Source organism: Formica exsecta, unplaced genomic scaffold (genome assembly GCF_003651465.1).
Source record: "Formica exsecta isolate Colony F162 unplaced genomic scaffold, ASM365146v1 scaffold1414, whole genome shotgun sequence".
NCBI lineage: Eukaryota > Metazoa > Arthropoda > Insecta > Hymenoptera > Formicidae > Formica > Formica exsecta.
Window position 1 is genome coordinate 156117 of NW_021848743.1, and position 18258 is coordinate 174374.

At 31.2% G+C, this 18258-nt stretch overlaps 1 protein-coding gene across 2 annotated transcripts in view; it reads right to left on the reverse strand.

Annotated features, from left to right (window-relative positions):
• Window positions 1–1151: 1151 nt before the first annotated feature.
• The window catches only part of LOC115246227 (kinesin-like protein KIF12), a 21812-nt gene continuing 4705 nt past the window's right edge, over window positions 1152–18258 (reverse strand). The window contains exons 1-16 of one of the 2 annotated variants that reach the window (XM_029824926.1): window positions 17210–17532; window positions 14167–14395; window positions 8622–8714; window positions 8453–8531; window positions 8075–8287; window positions 7020–7157; window positions 6698–6839; window positions 6165–6259; window positions 5641–5782; window positions 5001–5119; window positions 4553–4657; window positions 4328–4454; window positions 3775–4000; window positions 3222–3369; window positions 2844–3055; window positions 1152–1877 (exon numbers count right to left, since the gene is read on the reverse strand). In XM_029824926.1, coding sequence (XP_029680786.1) covers window positions 1481–1877; window positions 2844–3055; window positions 3222–3369; window positions 3775–4000; window positions 4328–4454; window positions 4553–4657; window positions 5001–5119; window positions 5641–5782; window positions 6165–6259; window positions 6698–6839; window positions 7020–7157; window positions 8075–8287; window positions 8453–8531; window positions 8622–8714; window positions 14167–14384 — 2454 coding nt within the window. In that variant the 5' untranslated portion in view covers window positions 14385–14395; window positions 17210–17532 and the 3' untranslated portion in view covers window positions 1152–1480. Of the gene's footprint in view, window positions 1878–2843; window positions 3056–3221; window positions 3370–3774; window positions 4001–4327; window positions 4455–4552; window positions 4658–5000; window positions 5120–5640; window positions 5783–6164; window positions 6260–6697; window positions 6840–7019; window positions 7158–8074; window positions 8288–8452; window positions 8532–8621; window positions 8715–14166; window positions 14396–17209; window positions 17533–18258 lie in introns of those variants that run through there. The other variant, XM_029824927.1, reaches the window with a different exon arrangement.

An 18258-nucleotide genomic window follows, 5' to 3' on the forward strand; every position in this document is an offset into this window, starting at 1 on the left:
AGCCATAGATATGTAAAATATATAGACGGAGTATATTCTTTTTTTTTTTCTTAAATATAAAGGATGTTTTAAAAGTGAGAGTCAATCGCTCGGGAGATTATTGGGGACCCAAAAACAAGAAAAAAAGTTGGTATGAATATAGGTCCGGAAATGCATTGTTTTCGAGTTATCGTTATTTTTATGTTGAAATTTTTAATTGTTTTGCTTTCGAATTTTTTTGTCAAAATTAAAAGAAGAGATGGTTTTTATGAGTTTTATAACATAATTAAAATCGAATAACAGTTTTAGCATTATCCAGGATAAAAAAACCATAATTTAAAAAATACAAATAAAATAAAAAATAAATAAATAAATACAAATAAATAAATAAAATAAAATAAATAAATATAAAACCATCACCAACCGTTAGGCCATCCTGCTCCTCTTATACGTTCCAGTTTTAACTAAATAATTCACTTTTTATAAATATAAGAATTATATATATAAACTAGATATACACAACTGAATCAAATCGTGAGAACTTTTCCCATAAACATACAAGACACAAAGCAAAATCAGTTATTTATTTAAACTGAATTTATCATCAATGACTATTTTTATTTGTCGCGAGCGATACTTGAGTATCATTATAAAGCCTTGAAAAAGGCGCGCTTGCGCGGCAGCGCTCAAGCGCCAATCGCAGCGCGCGTTGCAGCGAGAAGCGTGCCGCGCATGCGCGTCGCGGAGCGCTAGCGCTCAAGGATCGCGCAGCCAATCAGAGCGCGTCGCTCAAACGACACCGTTGTCGAAAACTCAACGGATAATTTAAACGTATAAAGGATGACGACAAGCGCGGACGCAAGTGAGTTTTTTCGAATGATTCTTAATTAATTACGAGATATTTATCAATCACTCGTTCGTAGAATATTGACACGACTTTATACGACAATTAGCGGCATTATTTTATCGTTCAAGTGACGATAAACGCGATTGCAAAGTAATAAAAGCAGGATCTCATTTTTCGTAAGAATTTCAAGTATATTTTTCCTTCGAATTAAAAATTGACCTGATGATATAATAGGTGGATACTAAAAAATAAATATAAAAAACAATTCCTATATATAAGAATAATCTCAAAACATGTACGTGTATAAAATTATCTTTCAATCCACTTTAATTAATTCATTTCTTACAGAGCTTTAATTTATCTATATATTTTTGTTCTGTACACAATTTTTATTTCTCGTTCGAAGTCTTCGGGGATGGTAGAAACTAAGAGGAAAAGATTTGTCTGGCATGCGTGTGTAGAAAGAGATTAGCGTGTATCTTACAGTTACAATTGTACGATTAATTAATAAATAAAAATTGACTCGTTATTTCTCTCAGAGAATAAAATGCGAGAGCGAAAGAGAAGGAGAAAGACTTCTCGTTCGATAATATTTCCTCGAGTAATATCGAGAATAAGAGATCATTTGTATTTTTTTTCTCCAGGTTCACGCTCTTAAAATCGCGCGTCTTCGTCGTCGACGGAGACCGGACTTCCGAACGCCCGCTGCTCGTCCTTGCTCTTTTCTACGTCCTTGCCCTTCTCTTCGTCCTTGTTCCTCTTAGCGCTGCTGACCCGCGACTGCGACTTCCGGTTCTGCCGTTCCGTTTCCGAAGTCGCGGATGACGAAGGTGAGTGCGATATCGGTGGAAAGGGGACGGTGGGGGCGACCGAGTCCGCGGTGTCGGGGGCGGACGTGCCACCCACGTCAAGAGGACCGCTCATGATCGAATCGGGCGAGCTGTTAGATTGCTCGATGGGCATCGCGGTGGGCTGATTAACCGTTTTCGGCGGAGGCTTGCCCTCCTCAGGAACCGTCGAGGTACGCCGCAAGGTCGTCCTTCGACTTTGACTGTCACCGCGCGTGTCTTCGGTTAGTTTAGCCGTTTTTGTTCTCGGGATCGGGGCTTACGGGTGGCAAGCGTCAAACGTGGTGCCTTAGACAACGATAAGAGTGTCTTCCACGAAATGTAATTCGGAGATGGGGGACTCTCGTCTCACATCTCTAACTAAGAGATTAAAGCGTAAAATTATGCGTAGAGATGAAAATTAAATATAGCTTTTCACTCTTATGTCTTTCTGAAACTGACATATAAGGTTGATTGGATTCCACATCATTTAACATTTATGTAGAAATTCTAGGATACGCAAATTTTAATTCTTGTAAAAATAAAATTTAATATAAAAATTACATTTACAAGTGTATTTTATTGGATAAAAAAATATTTGATGAAGAATGATATATAAATTTTTAATTTTGAAGCAAAATTTAGTTGGAGAATTGTTTTCGCGTCTTTGAAATTGAAATTGCTTAGATTTCATAATTAATAGATTAATCAATTCAACGCAACAAAAATTTTGGTCGCTGATATGGAGACACATGATCGCTTAGGTACGACGTTTGATGCATTCTGATACAATTCAATGCAAATTCCTTACATACATTTATACTTACTCGGGCAATATCTTTTTTATAGTAACTATATTTTTAGAGAATACTTTTTCAAAAATAATTTTACGAAATAAGTCAGAATAATAATTAAAATATAAAAATGCGATATATATAAATAACAAAATATATAACAACAAAAGTAAATACAGATAAAAACAATTATAAGCCTTTTGCAAACGCTACCACATTTATGATTTTTACAATCTATCATTTTTTCATAAAAATGATGAATAATAATAAATAATTATATATAATAACAATTAATAAAGGGTAAAAATCTATTATATAATCACGATTATCTAAAATCTTAAGGATTAATTAATTTAAGGATTAAGTTATATTCCGATAAGATTTAAAGTTACTTACTGATTTATATCTATTGGAGAGATTCTCTGTTCTGGACTGATCATGGGCCGATTACTGTTGTCCCATGAATTGTGCCGGCGGTGACTGCTCTTGTCCTTGTAAGCTTCGGCAATATTGTTGTAACTACCAACAATCCTGCGTTTGTCAAGTTCCTTGAGCACCTTCTCCGGCATATTACCGGCTGATCTGTATAATCCACTGTTGATCGTATGCTACGATAAAAATATTAGATAATAATAATTTATTATCTTAATTATTATCTAATAAAATATGTAATAATCTAGTATGTATTTATAATATTATAATTCTTTTCCCTCCTTCTCTGTTGATACATATTATAATTATATGTATTATATTTCAGGTGCACTTGGATCATACCCTCGAAAAGGAGTACACCGGGCTGGGAGCAGCGTTCGGATTAGTCCAGACATTAGTTGCACCAGGTATGTCTTCGTTATTGTTATCGCGCAATAATTCTGCCGAATACGATGGCCTCGCTGGTATTATAGGCGATCGACAGCACACACTATATATATAAACATCATAAGATATATAACAAATTACTTTAAACTAAATTCGTTAAACATCGAAACAAAGCGCTAAACGAAGAAAAAGAAAAAATAAAATCACAAAATATGGATTATGCAATACACGATTTGAGAAAAGATTTAAATTAAACGTTATATTGTTAATCTTACAAAAGTATTTGAAGTATGAAATAGGAAATATTGTTATATAAAAGAGCTCATGTTTATCTTAAAATATAAATTATATAATACTATATAGACAAGACGCATAATTAGCTCTATTAATAGTTCTTTTAGAAGCTTGATGTAAACGTAAAATCGGTAAAAACGAGAAACAATGTATTTTAATGATTTGTTTTTAATTTGTTTGTGCATTTCATCGAAATATGAACATGCGAACTTACGAGTTTACATCCTCCAGTTTTCTGAGTAGCCTCTCGTTTTCCCGGCAAACAAGATCCTGGTCCCGTATCACCTGCTCTCGGGTGGCGTAGAGCTCTGCGTTTTCGCGACGTAGCGCCTCGTTCTCGGTGATATATGCGCGGATCAATTGGCTCAGTTCCGAGCTCTCCATCTCGGCTAATTTGTCGAAATCTACTGGTGGCGGTGTCACGGGTATCCGTCGATCGGCTGCAAAATTTTTGTCAATCAATGATGAACTAATAGTAATTAAAAAAAAAAAGAGTCCGTAAGAAATATATTTATTTTACGAAACAATAATCGGATATACCAAAATCTCTGAAATTAAAAATTTATTTTAAAGTTCTTTTCATTATACTTTTTTACGAAATTTTTATTATGATATTAAAATTTTTGTTTTAATTTATTTAATATTCTATTTAGAATTATGCTAATAGTTCTTCATTATTTCTCGCGTTTGACGTTCCTAATATGAATATATCTTTGAAAACGATAATTGAGGCGATGAGAGATATTAAAAATTTGCGATTAATATACTTTTGGATTCGCTACGGATCATATTTTGAGCCTCGTTAAGATGAAGCGTCAGTCTTAGATGTTCGTTCTCAGTTTGAAGTGCTCCAACTTCTCGTTTCAAGCTAAGAATCAGAGCTTCGCGTGGATCCTGAAAATGAGATTTATGCAGTCATCATTTCATTGAAATATATTTCATATTTCTTTGAAGATTCGGCGTTTGCCAAATCGCAGCAAGCGTGATCTTACCATTACTATAATGGGTTTTGTGGAAATCTTTTTCGCTCTCGCAGCATACCTCAAGGTGTTTAAGGTTTCGTTGGCATTTGAACGAGCTGGTGAAACACAGGCGATCTAAACATAAAATATTTTTGACATTCTTAAAATAGAGAACGACAAATTTTTTAATTAATTTTCCACAATTTTATTTTTAAAAATATATTGAATTTTTTATTGAATTTTATTTTTGAAAACATATTTAATTTTTTATTGAATTTTATTTTTAACTTAGTTTCTTTCTTTTTAATCCGCTGCAATTTTTTTTTAGAGATTTATATTTTTTTAATAATGGTGGTTTATAATAGCAATACATATAAATTTATCCTATAAATAATAACGAATAACATTTTCGTAGAAATACATTGTCGATCACGGGATCAATTTTAAAATTGTTACTAGAATTTGTTTGTCTATTTACCATCAATGTGACGCCATTTCCGGCGAGGCTATCAGCCAAAAGCTTTGTCAATTTGCTGTCTCGATAAGGAATATGGCCCCCTTTCCGTTTACTGTCACTTAAGGAAGCGATGCAATATCCTGCACAAATATAAACAAATTGATAAAATTAAATATTGTTTTGCGAAAATCGCGCATAAAAAATATTATTCTTTTCGAGGGTGATGTTGCAAAAATAGTGTATCTACTTGAGAAAAATTGTTCGCGAAAAATTCTTATTGCCTCATTTCGCGGCTGTAATCGCGAAAGTTTATCGATTATTTTCCCTAGACAGAAGACGGCACGGAGCACGTCTTTTCACATGTCAGTAACTTAATAGTGCACTTATCGATTACTTGAGCTATTTTAAATAATAGACGCAAACTGTAATTTCAAAGTCAAGATCTGATTCGATTTTCCGTTGATAAATTAATTATTATTGTCATTCATAATGCGTAAAGTGATCGCTACAGGTGTGACACGAATTCCTTTTAGCTTATATTACATGTGAGTATTCGTGGTCGCATACGAAATATCGGGTTCCGCAAATTTTATTTTAATTAGTAAATCATAGAGAAAATCTCTCTTTCGTAAAACATAATATTGATGATATATTGACTTACCTAATACCATAAGACTTTTATTGATGTTGTTTGCTTCTTCTAAGGTCTTGCCTTCGCTCTGAGTTTTCTTTGTCATCTCGCTTCCGGCTAGGTCGACGAAATTAATTTTACCTTGTTTCGAGATAAACACACCGTTCTCCATCTATCGATAAAAGTGTTCGTTTTAATCTTCTTATAAATTAATGATTGTATCGCCAGAAATAGCGGTGAAATAAATTAATTGGTAATGGAAGAGAAAGGGAGAGAGAGAGAGAGAAAATTAATTTCGCTTTATATCGAGATGAACATATCACATTCCTCCATCTACCGCTTACTTCGATATAAATTAAATTGATCGCGTGGCGAGAAATGGTATTAGAACAAATTAGCTTTAAATTAGTCTTCGTATAAAAAATTCAATTTTATTTTGATATTTTGGTTTGATATTTTGGCTTATCTTTGATATATTCAGTACTAATGTTAATACTTGTCTCACGGGAAATATATATAATGACCTCAAGTATTTATATACCATATTTACTTACTGCTTGCTCAGCAATTATAGTTACAGTCAGAATCGAATGGCTTCTGCTAGAATATTCGTTCATATTGTGCGTACCGATAGATCTATTTCTCATTCCTATAAAAGAAAATAGCGTCAATCCAATTATTTTACTGAAAAATGGTCTCTAAAAATATTTCTATAAATATATCAAAAATATATTTGCATCAAAATATTTTATAAATAAAATTGACAAATTGCGATGAAAACAGATAAAAATAGAGAAGGTTGTGAATATAATTTATAATAATACATTATAGCTTTTCAATTCACACATTTTGTCAAAAAGAAACTTAACAGAAGATTCATAGAGGATGTTAAATAGCATCTAAGAATTATAATTTCCAATTTTTCGTAATTTCAATTTAATAGAAAATTCATATAAATAAAAACATATTAATAAAAACTGTTCAATTAATTTTGATTATGATATTATCAAAAAATCTGGAAATTTATGAAATGAAATATTATGATTTTTTTCCGAAATTGCCTGAATCTCCTTGTTTGAAGTCGTACCTTCTTCGAGAACTGCTAAAAGATCGTCAAGTTCTTCACATTCCACCGTAAAGAGATTCTCAACAAAGAATCCGCGTGTCTTTTTGCTCCACCGAACCGCTAGAGATTTTCTCGAAGTCCCGGGATTTAAAAGATCTATCACCTATTTATAATTTATATTTATTTTTATTTATTTTTATTAAGAAATTTATAAGAAAATTTGCGCGAATTGCTCGCTTTATCTCATATAAAAGAGAAGTAATTTGCTTGTATTCCATTTTATTATTTTTTATAAATTTTTTATTAATTTTATTATCTTATCGTTTTAAAGAGATAGACAGACCTTCTCGTTATAGATTTCCAGGAAGGAAGCCTTTAGTACAAAATTGCACTTCTCATGTTCTTGAAGGACTTTAAACAGGTAGACGAAAGAACGGAAGACCAGACCATGCTCCTCCGAATATGGATCCATTTTCTCAAACTGGTATAAAAATAATTAAATTAACTATATAGGTATAAAGACGCTCGTGAAATAGATAAATTAAATTTCAGAATGATTTATTTATTATACAATTTAAAATTCTTATCTAAATTTTATAAACTATGATTTTATTTCATTAAACTACATATTGAATTAATTATCGTTAATTATACATTTACTATATCAGCTTACAATTATTATATTAGAGAGAAGTTAAATTAAACAAATTAAATGGATAATTAAATTAAATCCTTCTGTTCCATATTTTTTATTCCGAGAGATAGAAGTATTTTTAACGCAATATGATTGCGAAATATATATACCGATAAAATATTTTTATTATATTTTTTGTTAATTATTTTAAAAAAAGCATTTTTTTCTTGATCTTTTCATTGTCTTTTACATAATATAAACCTGACCTATCGAAATTTCAATGCCGCGTTTAGTTGCGCGGAGCAACACATTACGTGTGACTTAAACACGTCATATTATCTTATCTACGAAAGACAATCAACTTTAACCTTCCGACAGACTACGTAGCTATCGATCTTTAACGTCACCATATGTTTTACATATCGTATCGTCTTCTGCATGTATGGACGATTGTATTGCGACGTTATTAAAAAACACTACGCGTAGTTGTAAACCTCGGCCATTTCTCTCGAAATAATGCTATTGTTTCAAAAGGCTCTCAGCATTTTTAATTTATTAAATATATAATTACTATGTATGTATATAAATGTATATAAATAAAATAAATTGTGCAACTATCTAAATCAATATTTAAATCTATGTTTATACGAGAATTATTTCTTTACGTTAAAATCCAAATAAAAAATTATTTTGATTAATTTTTGAAAAAAAAAGTTAAGATATACAAAGGAAGATTAGAGAGAAAATTGATTTTCTTTGCTTACAAGTTTCGGAGGTCCAGTCAGAGTATGCGTTTTGCCACTTCCGGTTTGTCCATAGCAAAACGCGGTGCAGCTAAAGCCTTCCACCGCCATCTCAATGAGATTTTTAATACCGGAATATTGCAAAATGTCCTCCTGCGAAGCATCCGGCTCGAAAACGACGTTGTAGGAAAATACCTTTGGCTTTTTGTCACCGCTGCTCGTAACTGCATCGCACTGCAAAATAAATAGATACATGCATCGTTTAGTTTGACAATATGAAATATCTTAATTGTTTTATTGATAGAAAAAAACGTGTAAGAAAGAATTTCTTTTAGTACGATATATTGATTTGGAAAAGTCTAAACGATTTTCCAGGGTAATTTCAATTTTCCTACTTACGTATATTTGTCCATCGCCGGGAAATTGCACGGCCATCTCATCACCGCATTTGATTTCTTTATTACTGAGTGGGCGAACTCTAAGAAAACGAAGAATAGATATTGTCGTAATAATTTTACATTGATTTGAAAAATTTGGATAATATTAAAACGAATCATATACTATATACCTGACGACGACATTTATATTATTTTCCGGAAGTAGATGTTTGGTCGCAATTACTCGTTTATCGCCGTCTACCAATTTTTCGATGCTACCGATCCTAAAAGCAACATTATTTTCGCGATATATATCACTACACATTAATTTTATTTTTTTTAGATAAATTAATTTATTTATACGTTAGCGAAATAATAAATTCATAAACGTATTGTATAAAAATAATAATGTGATTAATAAATGCGATATATTTAAACATTATCTAATGAATAAAATAATACAAAGATCTTATTTTTATCTGAGATAAGTAAAGAAAAGAGACTAATTATCATTTATTATTTTTAGAGCTATAAAAAGGTAGGCAATATTTCATTATTATTAAGTGTAATTATTTTAAAATACATATGTCGTACATCGCCGCTTATTCTACATAATTAAAAATCACCCCGTGGATCTCCCTGTGGACGTCAGGTCTTCTATAGTTAATAAATGTAGATAGAGTATTACAAAGGTTGTGCAATTGTACGTTATCATTGCTCTGTTCCCACTGGCGGTTCTATTATTAAACGCGATCGTCGATCTAATTCCGCAAATTAACGGCGTTCCATGAATGCGCGATGGCAAGCGTCCAATACAGAATCGTTCGATTGACCTCTAATCGCGCGGTCAACCCTTATAATTTACGAGACCCGATCGAAGCGTATCGAGTAGCTCGCGTGTATATGTATTTGGTCAGACGCGATTTCTTTTTCATTCCGATACATCGTAGTATCTCCGAGAAAAATCTCTTTAATAATTCAGGATCGATGTTGGTAAATATCGAATCATTAGATCGATTAATCGTGATTCTCGTTGAAAATACCTTGTATTCTGTAAATCTCACATTCAAACGGATACGAAATTTGTATCATTCGACGATAGAAATTATTTTTTCTACGAATACAAATTGAATTCTTAGATATAATATTATCGCTTTTAATTCTTTCAACGATTTTTGATATAGTTTTAATGTAATTTAAGAAATATAATTGAGAGAGGATTCGATAATGTTTTTTTTTTCTTTATCACATTTTTTTCTAAGAATAAAAAGCCGTTTTAGTCTCACTTTGATAAAACATTTAAAAGTGGAAATAATTACATTAATATGATGTGTGTGTATAATTTTTCTTAAAAACAATTTATGTTAAATAATGTTATACAAATTTTTCAAGAGTTATTTTATCTTATATAATAATGACATGATAAAATATTCTTTTACAAATATAAACATTTGTCTTTATTTATCGTTGCACATTTAATGTGCGTTTATACATATATTATAGCAGAATATTTTTCTCATGTCATATATAATCTGCATCGATCTTAATTGTTAAATTCTTTTATTTTTATCTTGTGAATTTAATCCTTTACATTATTAAGTTCTTTATTTTTATCTTGTCAATTTAATCTTTTACATAAGATACTTGATGAGGCATAAGAAGAGATTCCGAATCTACAAGGCTAGAAAGCAAGTCTTTTATATCTGTATTTAATCTGAGAATATAGATAGGAGGCTAGTTTCATTAAAATTTTCATACATTCGCTTTCCTCTACTCTTCTACATTGTATACCTGCACAATGCAAGACGAAGGGAAACGATCTAGCTTTCTCAGAATCTCGTAACGGGCTTGCAAAAGAAAATATCGATTATAAGTTCAAAAACCACGATTTCCGAGAAAAAAAGCATTGCCTATATTAAATAATGGCTGCGGTCGGGAAGACACTAGAAATGTTTCGAAGCGTTTGATTGACTAATCAGGACAAAAAGAGTAAAGATTTCTTGGTAAAATTGCATAAAAGGTAACACACGTCCGATTTTATCGCTATTTAAATATGTTGTAGGGGAGGTTCTTCTGAGTAATTCCCCACAAGAAATAAGTGGGGGATGGCATTGGTTTAAGAGATATTACAAATTAAAATTTCACGGTTTTAATCCTTTTTCTCAGATATTATAAAGTAATATTAAGAAAAGTGAAGTTTGTGTACGTTGTATTTGTTGTAGAGCAGACGAAAAAATGTTTGTTTACATTTACGGGATAGGTACACGGTCATGGATATTTTATCAATAATGTGTTTCACCTATTTCTCGCAGTTCGTTAACAGCTTTCAACATGTAACTACACGAATTTGTGAGTCTTGCCGAAAAATATTATTTAAAATAAATGTAAATGTCATAAACAGTTTTTTTCAATGAAAAAAATAACAAATTATACAACATACACATACTTTATAAATGTCAACTTTCAATTTGTTATATCTTCTAAACTAATGCTGTCATTTATTTCTTGCGGAGAATTACCCAGAAGAACCTCCCCTACAACATATTTAAGTGATAAAATCAGAGGTGTGTTATCTTTTATGCAGTTTTCCCGATTTCTTTATTCTGATTGATTAATGCAATGCTTCGAAGCATCTCTAGCGTTTTCCCGACCGCAGCCAATATAATGAAATAAATAATAGTGCGTGCAACAAAATTTGCCAGTGTTTTAAAAAGATCTCTCTGCCTTTCTCTTTCTCTTGGAACTGTATCTGTTTTACGTGACACACGATAATGATTATCAGAAGATGCTTATTCCGTAAAATTTAAACTTTAGAAATCCGATATTACATATGTAATGAATGTGTATACTTTAATTCAACATACTTTATTTACTTTTAAGAAATTTTTCAATTATTCAGGGAGCATGTTTTCGAAACGGCTTTCTTCTCTATTGTATACATACATATATTGTATACATATGTATATATGAGTCACGTGCGAGTTGCACGAGCAACTTGTGTTTACCATTTTACAGTAATCGTCGTGCCGTACAGATAGACGCATACTATTGGGGTTACTCTCTTACGAAACTCGATAACCATCACAAAAATCGCTCTATTCTCCTCGAAACTTATCATTCTTCGGCTTTCCCTTGTGGAATTAGACTCGATAACCATCAAAATCGCTCTATTCTCCTCGAAACTTATCATTCTTCGGCTTTCCCTTGTGGAATTAATTGTACGCATACGTGGAGACAACACGATAAACGTACGTATGTTTACGGTAGTTCGATGTTGCTTATCGATTGCGGGACCTTGCCATGCGACCTCCCTCTCATGTCAGTCACAGTCGATCGTAATGACCACCCTGTATATACGCGTATGTACATGCGTAAATATCTCGATATATCATCCGCGTATTTATCCCCTTTTTCCCTTTTCATAGGATGAGTCAGTAGAAATAAAACGCGCTCGAATGTGTCTCTCTTATTGTTAGACTTTAAGATACGAAAAAAATACGTAGAACGCAATCTTGAATCTTTTATTATATATAAGCATTCCCTTATCATTTCATACAATAACTTAACATTTAATACAAATTATAAGTAATATTATAAACTTTAAATTTTTGTCTTTAATTAAAAATTTTTTTAATTTGATATTTTTTCGAGACGATATTACATTATACAACTAAATTAGTCTTGATTTTGACTGTAATACGCAAAACAATACCGTGACAGAGATGAGTTTACGTATATATTTACGATGAAATGTAAGATTAAATTTACATGCAATTATTGTTCAAATACAGTCGCGTGTCTATTGCAAATATACGACTATGCAAGAAGCATTACTACGTGACAGAATATCATTTATGTGACATTATTTAATGAAATATTTAGATTTATTGTTGCATAATATTATCTTTTTTATAATTTATCGAAAAATTGAAAATATATTCTTGATTATTTTCTTTTTTTTATTAAAAAAGATTACTTAATATCAAATATAATTAAATTAAATAACTTAATAATGTTCGATTGCAATACATATTAACAATATTTGAATGCTTTTTATTAAGAGTATATAATTAAATTAGTATAAAATTTAATAATTTAATTCTCTCAAATTATAATTTGAATTAAAAAATGCATAGTTACACATATAGATATTCTGCATAATATTTACTTTACAATATGATAATATAATATTTAATAATAATATAATACATTACATATATATCGATTGACCTCGAGGGAAACCGCATTATCTCGTAATCAATAAGTAATGTCGAAGCGTGTGATACCGTAAACGTGTAAATATTCGCACGTAGCTGTGTGTTTGTGTGTAGGTTGTTTTTCGTATCGATACACAGTGGCAGAGTTTACACAAGCATCCCTCTACATAAAATTAAATAGAGGTCGCAAACGCGCGAGTTACTGTCCACTTTGATGGTCGCATCATATGTCATCATCTCTGTCCCAGATCTTTCAAACAATTTCCAGCTAGGCCAATCTTTCCCGTCGACCAATATTTTTTTACGATCTCACGAGTCAGTCAAAACGCATATTTAAGTATTTAACGTATAAAAAATTTAAACCAAAAAATAATAATAATAAGTAAGTTATAAATCGTAATTTTTAATAAATAAAAATAATTTATTAATATAGTCAAGAAAATAATATTTATATTATAAAAATCTAGAGATATATTTTTTCATCAATGAAGAAATTTTATGCTACTAATAGTGATTGTCAAAAGCAATATTTTATATACATATATTTCTTATTATACATATATATAAATAATCTTCTTTCAGAAATCTTCAAAATTTATATGTAGAAATAATTTATATTTCAATATAGAGAATTCTTTTACAATTAAGTTTTAGAGGTTATTTTAGAATATTAATATATCAAGAGAAAGAGAAAAATTGTTTATATAATTTTAAATTTGTTATTGTTTTATCTACAATAATCTTTCTCTCTCTCTCTCTTTCTCTCTTTCTTTCATATGTGTGATTAATATACAATATTTTAATATATAAAAAATCTTAGTATTACATCATTTCTCTTACTCTATACATCTATTTCTCTGTACATCTATTGTTTGATTATATATCTAGTTATATTTTTGCAATAATGTGAATATATATTAATTATTAAAATAATAATTATATATCAGGTGATTGCATAAGTTCGTGCCCGATTTAAATATAAACTTCAATAGATTATATTTTACCATTTTGATATTATCGGGACAAATCAAAGCGATAAAGTACGACGGCGCGATAATTGAGTGGAATTGATTTTTCCATCACGTTCTTATACAAATATAAAATACATGTATGTCACACTTCAACTTGTCATGTATCGATCGATTGTCAACGTTTTTTTTTCGTCGAGGTTTATCGTCTTGGAGACAAAATAATTATTTATAAAGTAAATAATAATTTATTAAAAAATATTGTGTTTTAAAATTTATTTTGAACATTTTTATTGATTAAATCGTATTAAAAACTAAATTTTATAATCCTCCTTATTAATTTATTATTATTACACAAAATTATATATGTAACTCAGCTACTTAGACATCAGAAATTTTAATGAGATTAGAAATCTGTCTTTGTAGAAATAAAAAATATGTGTGTAATAGAGACATCCTATACATACAACTGAAACGCAAAGCGATCCAAATCGATTCGCAACATGTTTAATTTTTTTCGACGCGCGATTAAAAGGCAGATGTATACTTACTCGTTGCCCTGTGAATGTAATAGCACACCTTTCCCTTTTTTTTTGGAATCGGATCCGCCGCTCTTTGCCGGACTACTTCCTCGCGAACCAGTTTGTTTGGCGGGACTATTCCCGCGCGAGCCCCGACCTCCTCCTCGTCCTTTTGATCTTCCATTCTTCGCATTGTCTCGTTGGGGGCTCGGGCCGCGCGTTGGAGATGGATTTTTCACCAGCACCATCCGTCAACCTGCTAAATAATTTATTTATCCGAATATTAATCCGCGGTCAATGCGAGAACAAATAATTATCAGAAATTATATGTCAATATAATTCAGTTTAACGAAATGCTTTTTAAAGCCACATATATTTCTTAAAAATAATATTAGAAATTATTTATATTTAATAAAAATTTTAAAAATTTTAGAAGATTATTTATTAAATAATATAGTATTTTAATGAGAGAATATTATGTATGCCCGCGTCACTATAAATGCCGCACCCTGTATATATATAATAATTTATAAATCTATATCTATGCGATTTTTATTTTAATTTAATTTAAAAGCTTGTGTGAAATAGAAATTTATAAGAGTATATGTGAAAAATATATTTAATACGTATAAAATAATATTAAAATACATAAAATATAATCTTGTGTTTCACGTGTAAAAATAATTTATAGATATTTACGATAGATTTATTTATAATTTTTTTATCTATTCGTAAAAAAGGCTCGTGAGCCACAATATGTTGTTAATTTTTAATTTGTTTGATTATTATCGTAAAGCTTCTAGTCCGACAGCATTAATACGTCAATCATTTTGATCGCCTGTTTCGATTAAATAAATTTGTTTCGCGGTAATTTTCACTGGAACTCTCAATGATATATTATCCTTCGTGTTTGTTCGCATATCAGTTCGATAGAGAAATATCGATATGTTTTCAAAGATACAACTTGATATATATTAACAAATGGACATATTTATTATTAGTTATATCATGACAATAATGAGTTTGTGATGATGTCGCTCATAAGTTTATCACCCAAATTACTTTTTCGAGAAATAATTAATTTTTTAACATAATAAACGTCGTAGACATTTATTTTTAGGCTAAATTGTCGGATTATTTTTGAAAGAATTTGATATTTATTAATAATTTTCATTATTTTAAACAAGTTTTTTTAAAATTTTTCTTGCAGCCGTAGATAAAATTTATATTACTTTGAAAATTATTTGAATAGGCTATATTGAAACAAAATATAAATATATATAAATTATTAAATTAAATAAGTAAATTAATAAATTGTTATTGTTCAATATATATATAGAATTTTCTGTGATACGAGGAAAAAAAGGAATGTGATTAGAGATATCAATGTAATGTAAATTGCTGTTTACTGAGAATTAAGATCGCGCTTATCTTTTAAGAATCTTTCCGGTAAATGCGCAAATTCGAAATGCGAAAATTCGAAATGCGAAAATTTATGCAATCACGTGCACTCAATAGGCATTTGCTAATTATAGACATTTCGCGCATTGTACTCGATTCGATTGCAAGTCCTCTCCAAGCTTCGTTTCGCCCGATAATTAGCTATTACCGCAATTAAAGCGAAAGCTACTTCGAACCGTTTTAAAATTGATTTACGTGGAAAAATTCTAATTTTTCTAAAATATATAAATAAATATTAAAATAAGCGCAATTTCTCGAAATGTCATTCATATTAAACGAAAAGAGATTCCATTCTTCAGGCAACAATTGATGCAAATAGTTGTTTTCATACAGCACGATTTTAATTAAATTTTCTGTCATTAAGGAAATTTCATAATTCTAAAGCTGAGTTTATTTGAAAAAATTTTAATTGATTAATTTTGTTGTTATATTCGATCACATTAATTGCATTTTTATATTCTCTCTATTTATTTCATTTATTATATTTATTACATTCAAGCAACTTGTTTTTGTATTCAGTATTCATGTATATATACATGTATACACACATATATATATATATATATATATATATGTGTGTATACATGTATATATACATGAATACTGAATACAAAAACAAGTTGCTTGAATGTAATAAATATAATAAATGAAATAAATAGAGAGAATATAAAAATGCAATTAATGTGATCGAATATAACAACAAAATTAATCAATTAAAATTTTTTCAAATAAACTCAGCTTTAGAATTATGAAATTTCCTTAATGACAGAAAATTTAATTAAAATCGTGCTGTATGAAAACAACTATTTGCATCAATTGTTGCCTGAAGAATGGAATCTCTTTTCGTTTAATATGAATGACATTTCGAGAAATTGCGCTTTGCTATTTTATCGGAAGTGAAAGTGAATGAGCCAGAGAGACAGTAATAAAATATTTTACACAAGTCATTAAAAGACAGATTGCGTGGTTTGCAACTCGCAATAGAATCACTTTTCTTAATATTAATGATCGATTAAAATGACAATCTATCTTTCTCTCTCTCTCTCTCTTTCTAAAATCTTTAACTATTTTATATATATCGTGTCGCTCTTCACTTTCTAACATTATTTTTATTGTGATAGAATTCATTGTCTCGCGCAAAAATCAGAGATGATTGACAAAAAATCGCGACAATTCGTAGAAAATTGATCTTTTTTTCATTTTACAAGCGCATGCGACATAAGGAACATATATTTTTAATAAGCTACTACAATATATGAATAACAAAGTATTAATTAATAATAATCGGCAGTTAATAAATTTTAATAATTGATGTAATGATGAATTTCAATAAATATAAACGTAAAACGAGATGAAAGTAATATCGAATTCGTTATCTCTCCTCACGCGATCTCATTATAGTCTAAAAATAAGAATTATTATATTTTCCGCTCGCTATTATTACACCGGCTATTCATAAAAATAAAACGCTCATTCGAACGCAACTCATCTCTCCCTAATAGAGCGCACACGTAGGATACTTTCATAATTGAAAAGATCGCTCAGACCGCTTATCGAACTTGAGTTGCAACGTTTCTTCCAGTGTATAGTCTACCGACGAAAATGCACTTACATTCGTAGTTTCATGTATCGTTCGGAAAATTCCCTGGCACCCTTTCGTAATCGATGCTTCCCCCTCTTCCGCGAGTCGGCGACGCGCCGGCAGATATTTTTTTTTTTTTTAATTCACCGGACAGATTAATCGTAGAAGAAACGCGATCTATCGAATCGCGCGAGAACGCGTTCGCGGGGGTAAGAGTGCTGCGTGCAACAGCAACAACCATCGGCGCCGTACTGACAATACACGGGGGAACGGTGGAGTCTTGGAGCTACCGCTTCTCGGGGATGGGGGTGGTTTTCCTATAGTCGGTGTCGCGCGCCGATCGAAAGCGACGGCTGTGTTCGACGCAACGCATTACCGTTATTATTACCACCACCATCGCTGTCTTGTACTATCGCCATTCTGCTGCCACCACCCCCCGACCGCAGCACGGTCATCGTCCACGTGGACACGGAATTGCATCACCGCGAACTTGACATCGACAGCGACGATAACGACAACGTTGATCGGTTATCACGAACCAGATATATCGCTCGGCTTCTAAATTTTCTTATCTGATTCGTTATTTGGATAAAATTTTAATTCCCTCTCTCCCCCTCTCAGTTCTTCTCTCGTATCACTCGTTATTTTCTCGGAGAGAAGGATTCGATTGTGCATCTCCCTGATTGGGGAGGCTTAATGCGCATGGAATATTCAAAGCGGAAAGCGACGCGATTTCGGAAATTCGCCGGAAATTCGATATTCTGGAGAGCATGATGGATGGGTGTCTTTGAGATTCCTGATGTCAAATTTCCGGAATAGCGCGCGGTTTTATCACAAAGTAATACGCCTGATTATACGCGAGGGACGGGAGGAAATGCACACCTGCCTTTCCATTCAACCAGACATCGCTTCCCGAAATAGTCCCTTCGCGCATTTTCCGTATTAATACTAGATGACGACTTTACAACTGACATAGTGCATATGTTGACATTGATACATAGCTATGCGCAATGCAATTTGCAGTCGACAATGTCAAGAGTTGTGATGAAAAGCTAAATATTAGAAAAGCGAGATATCGA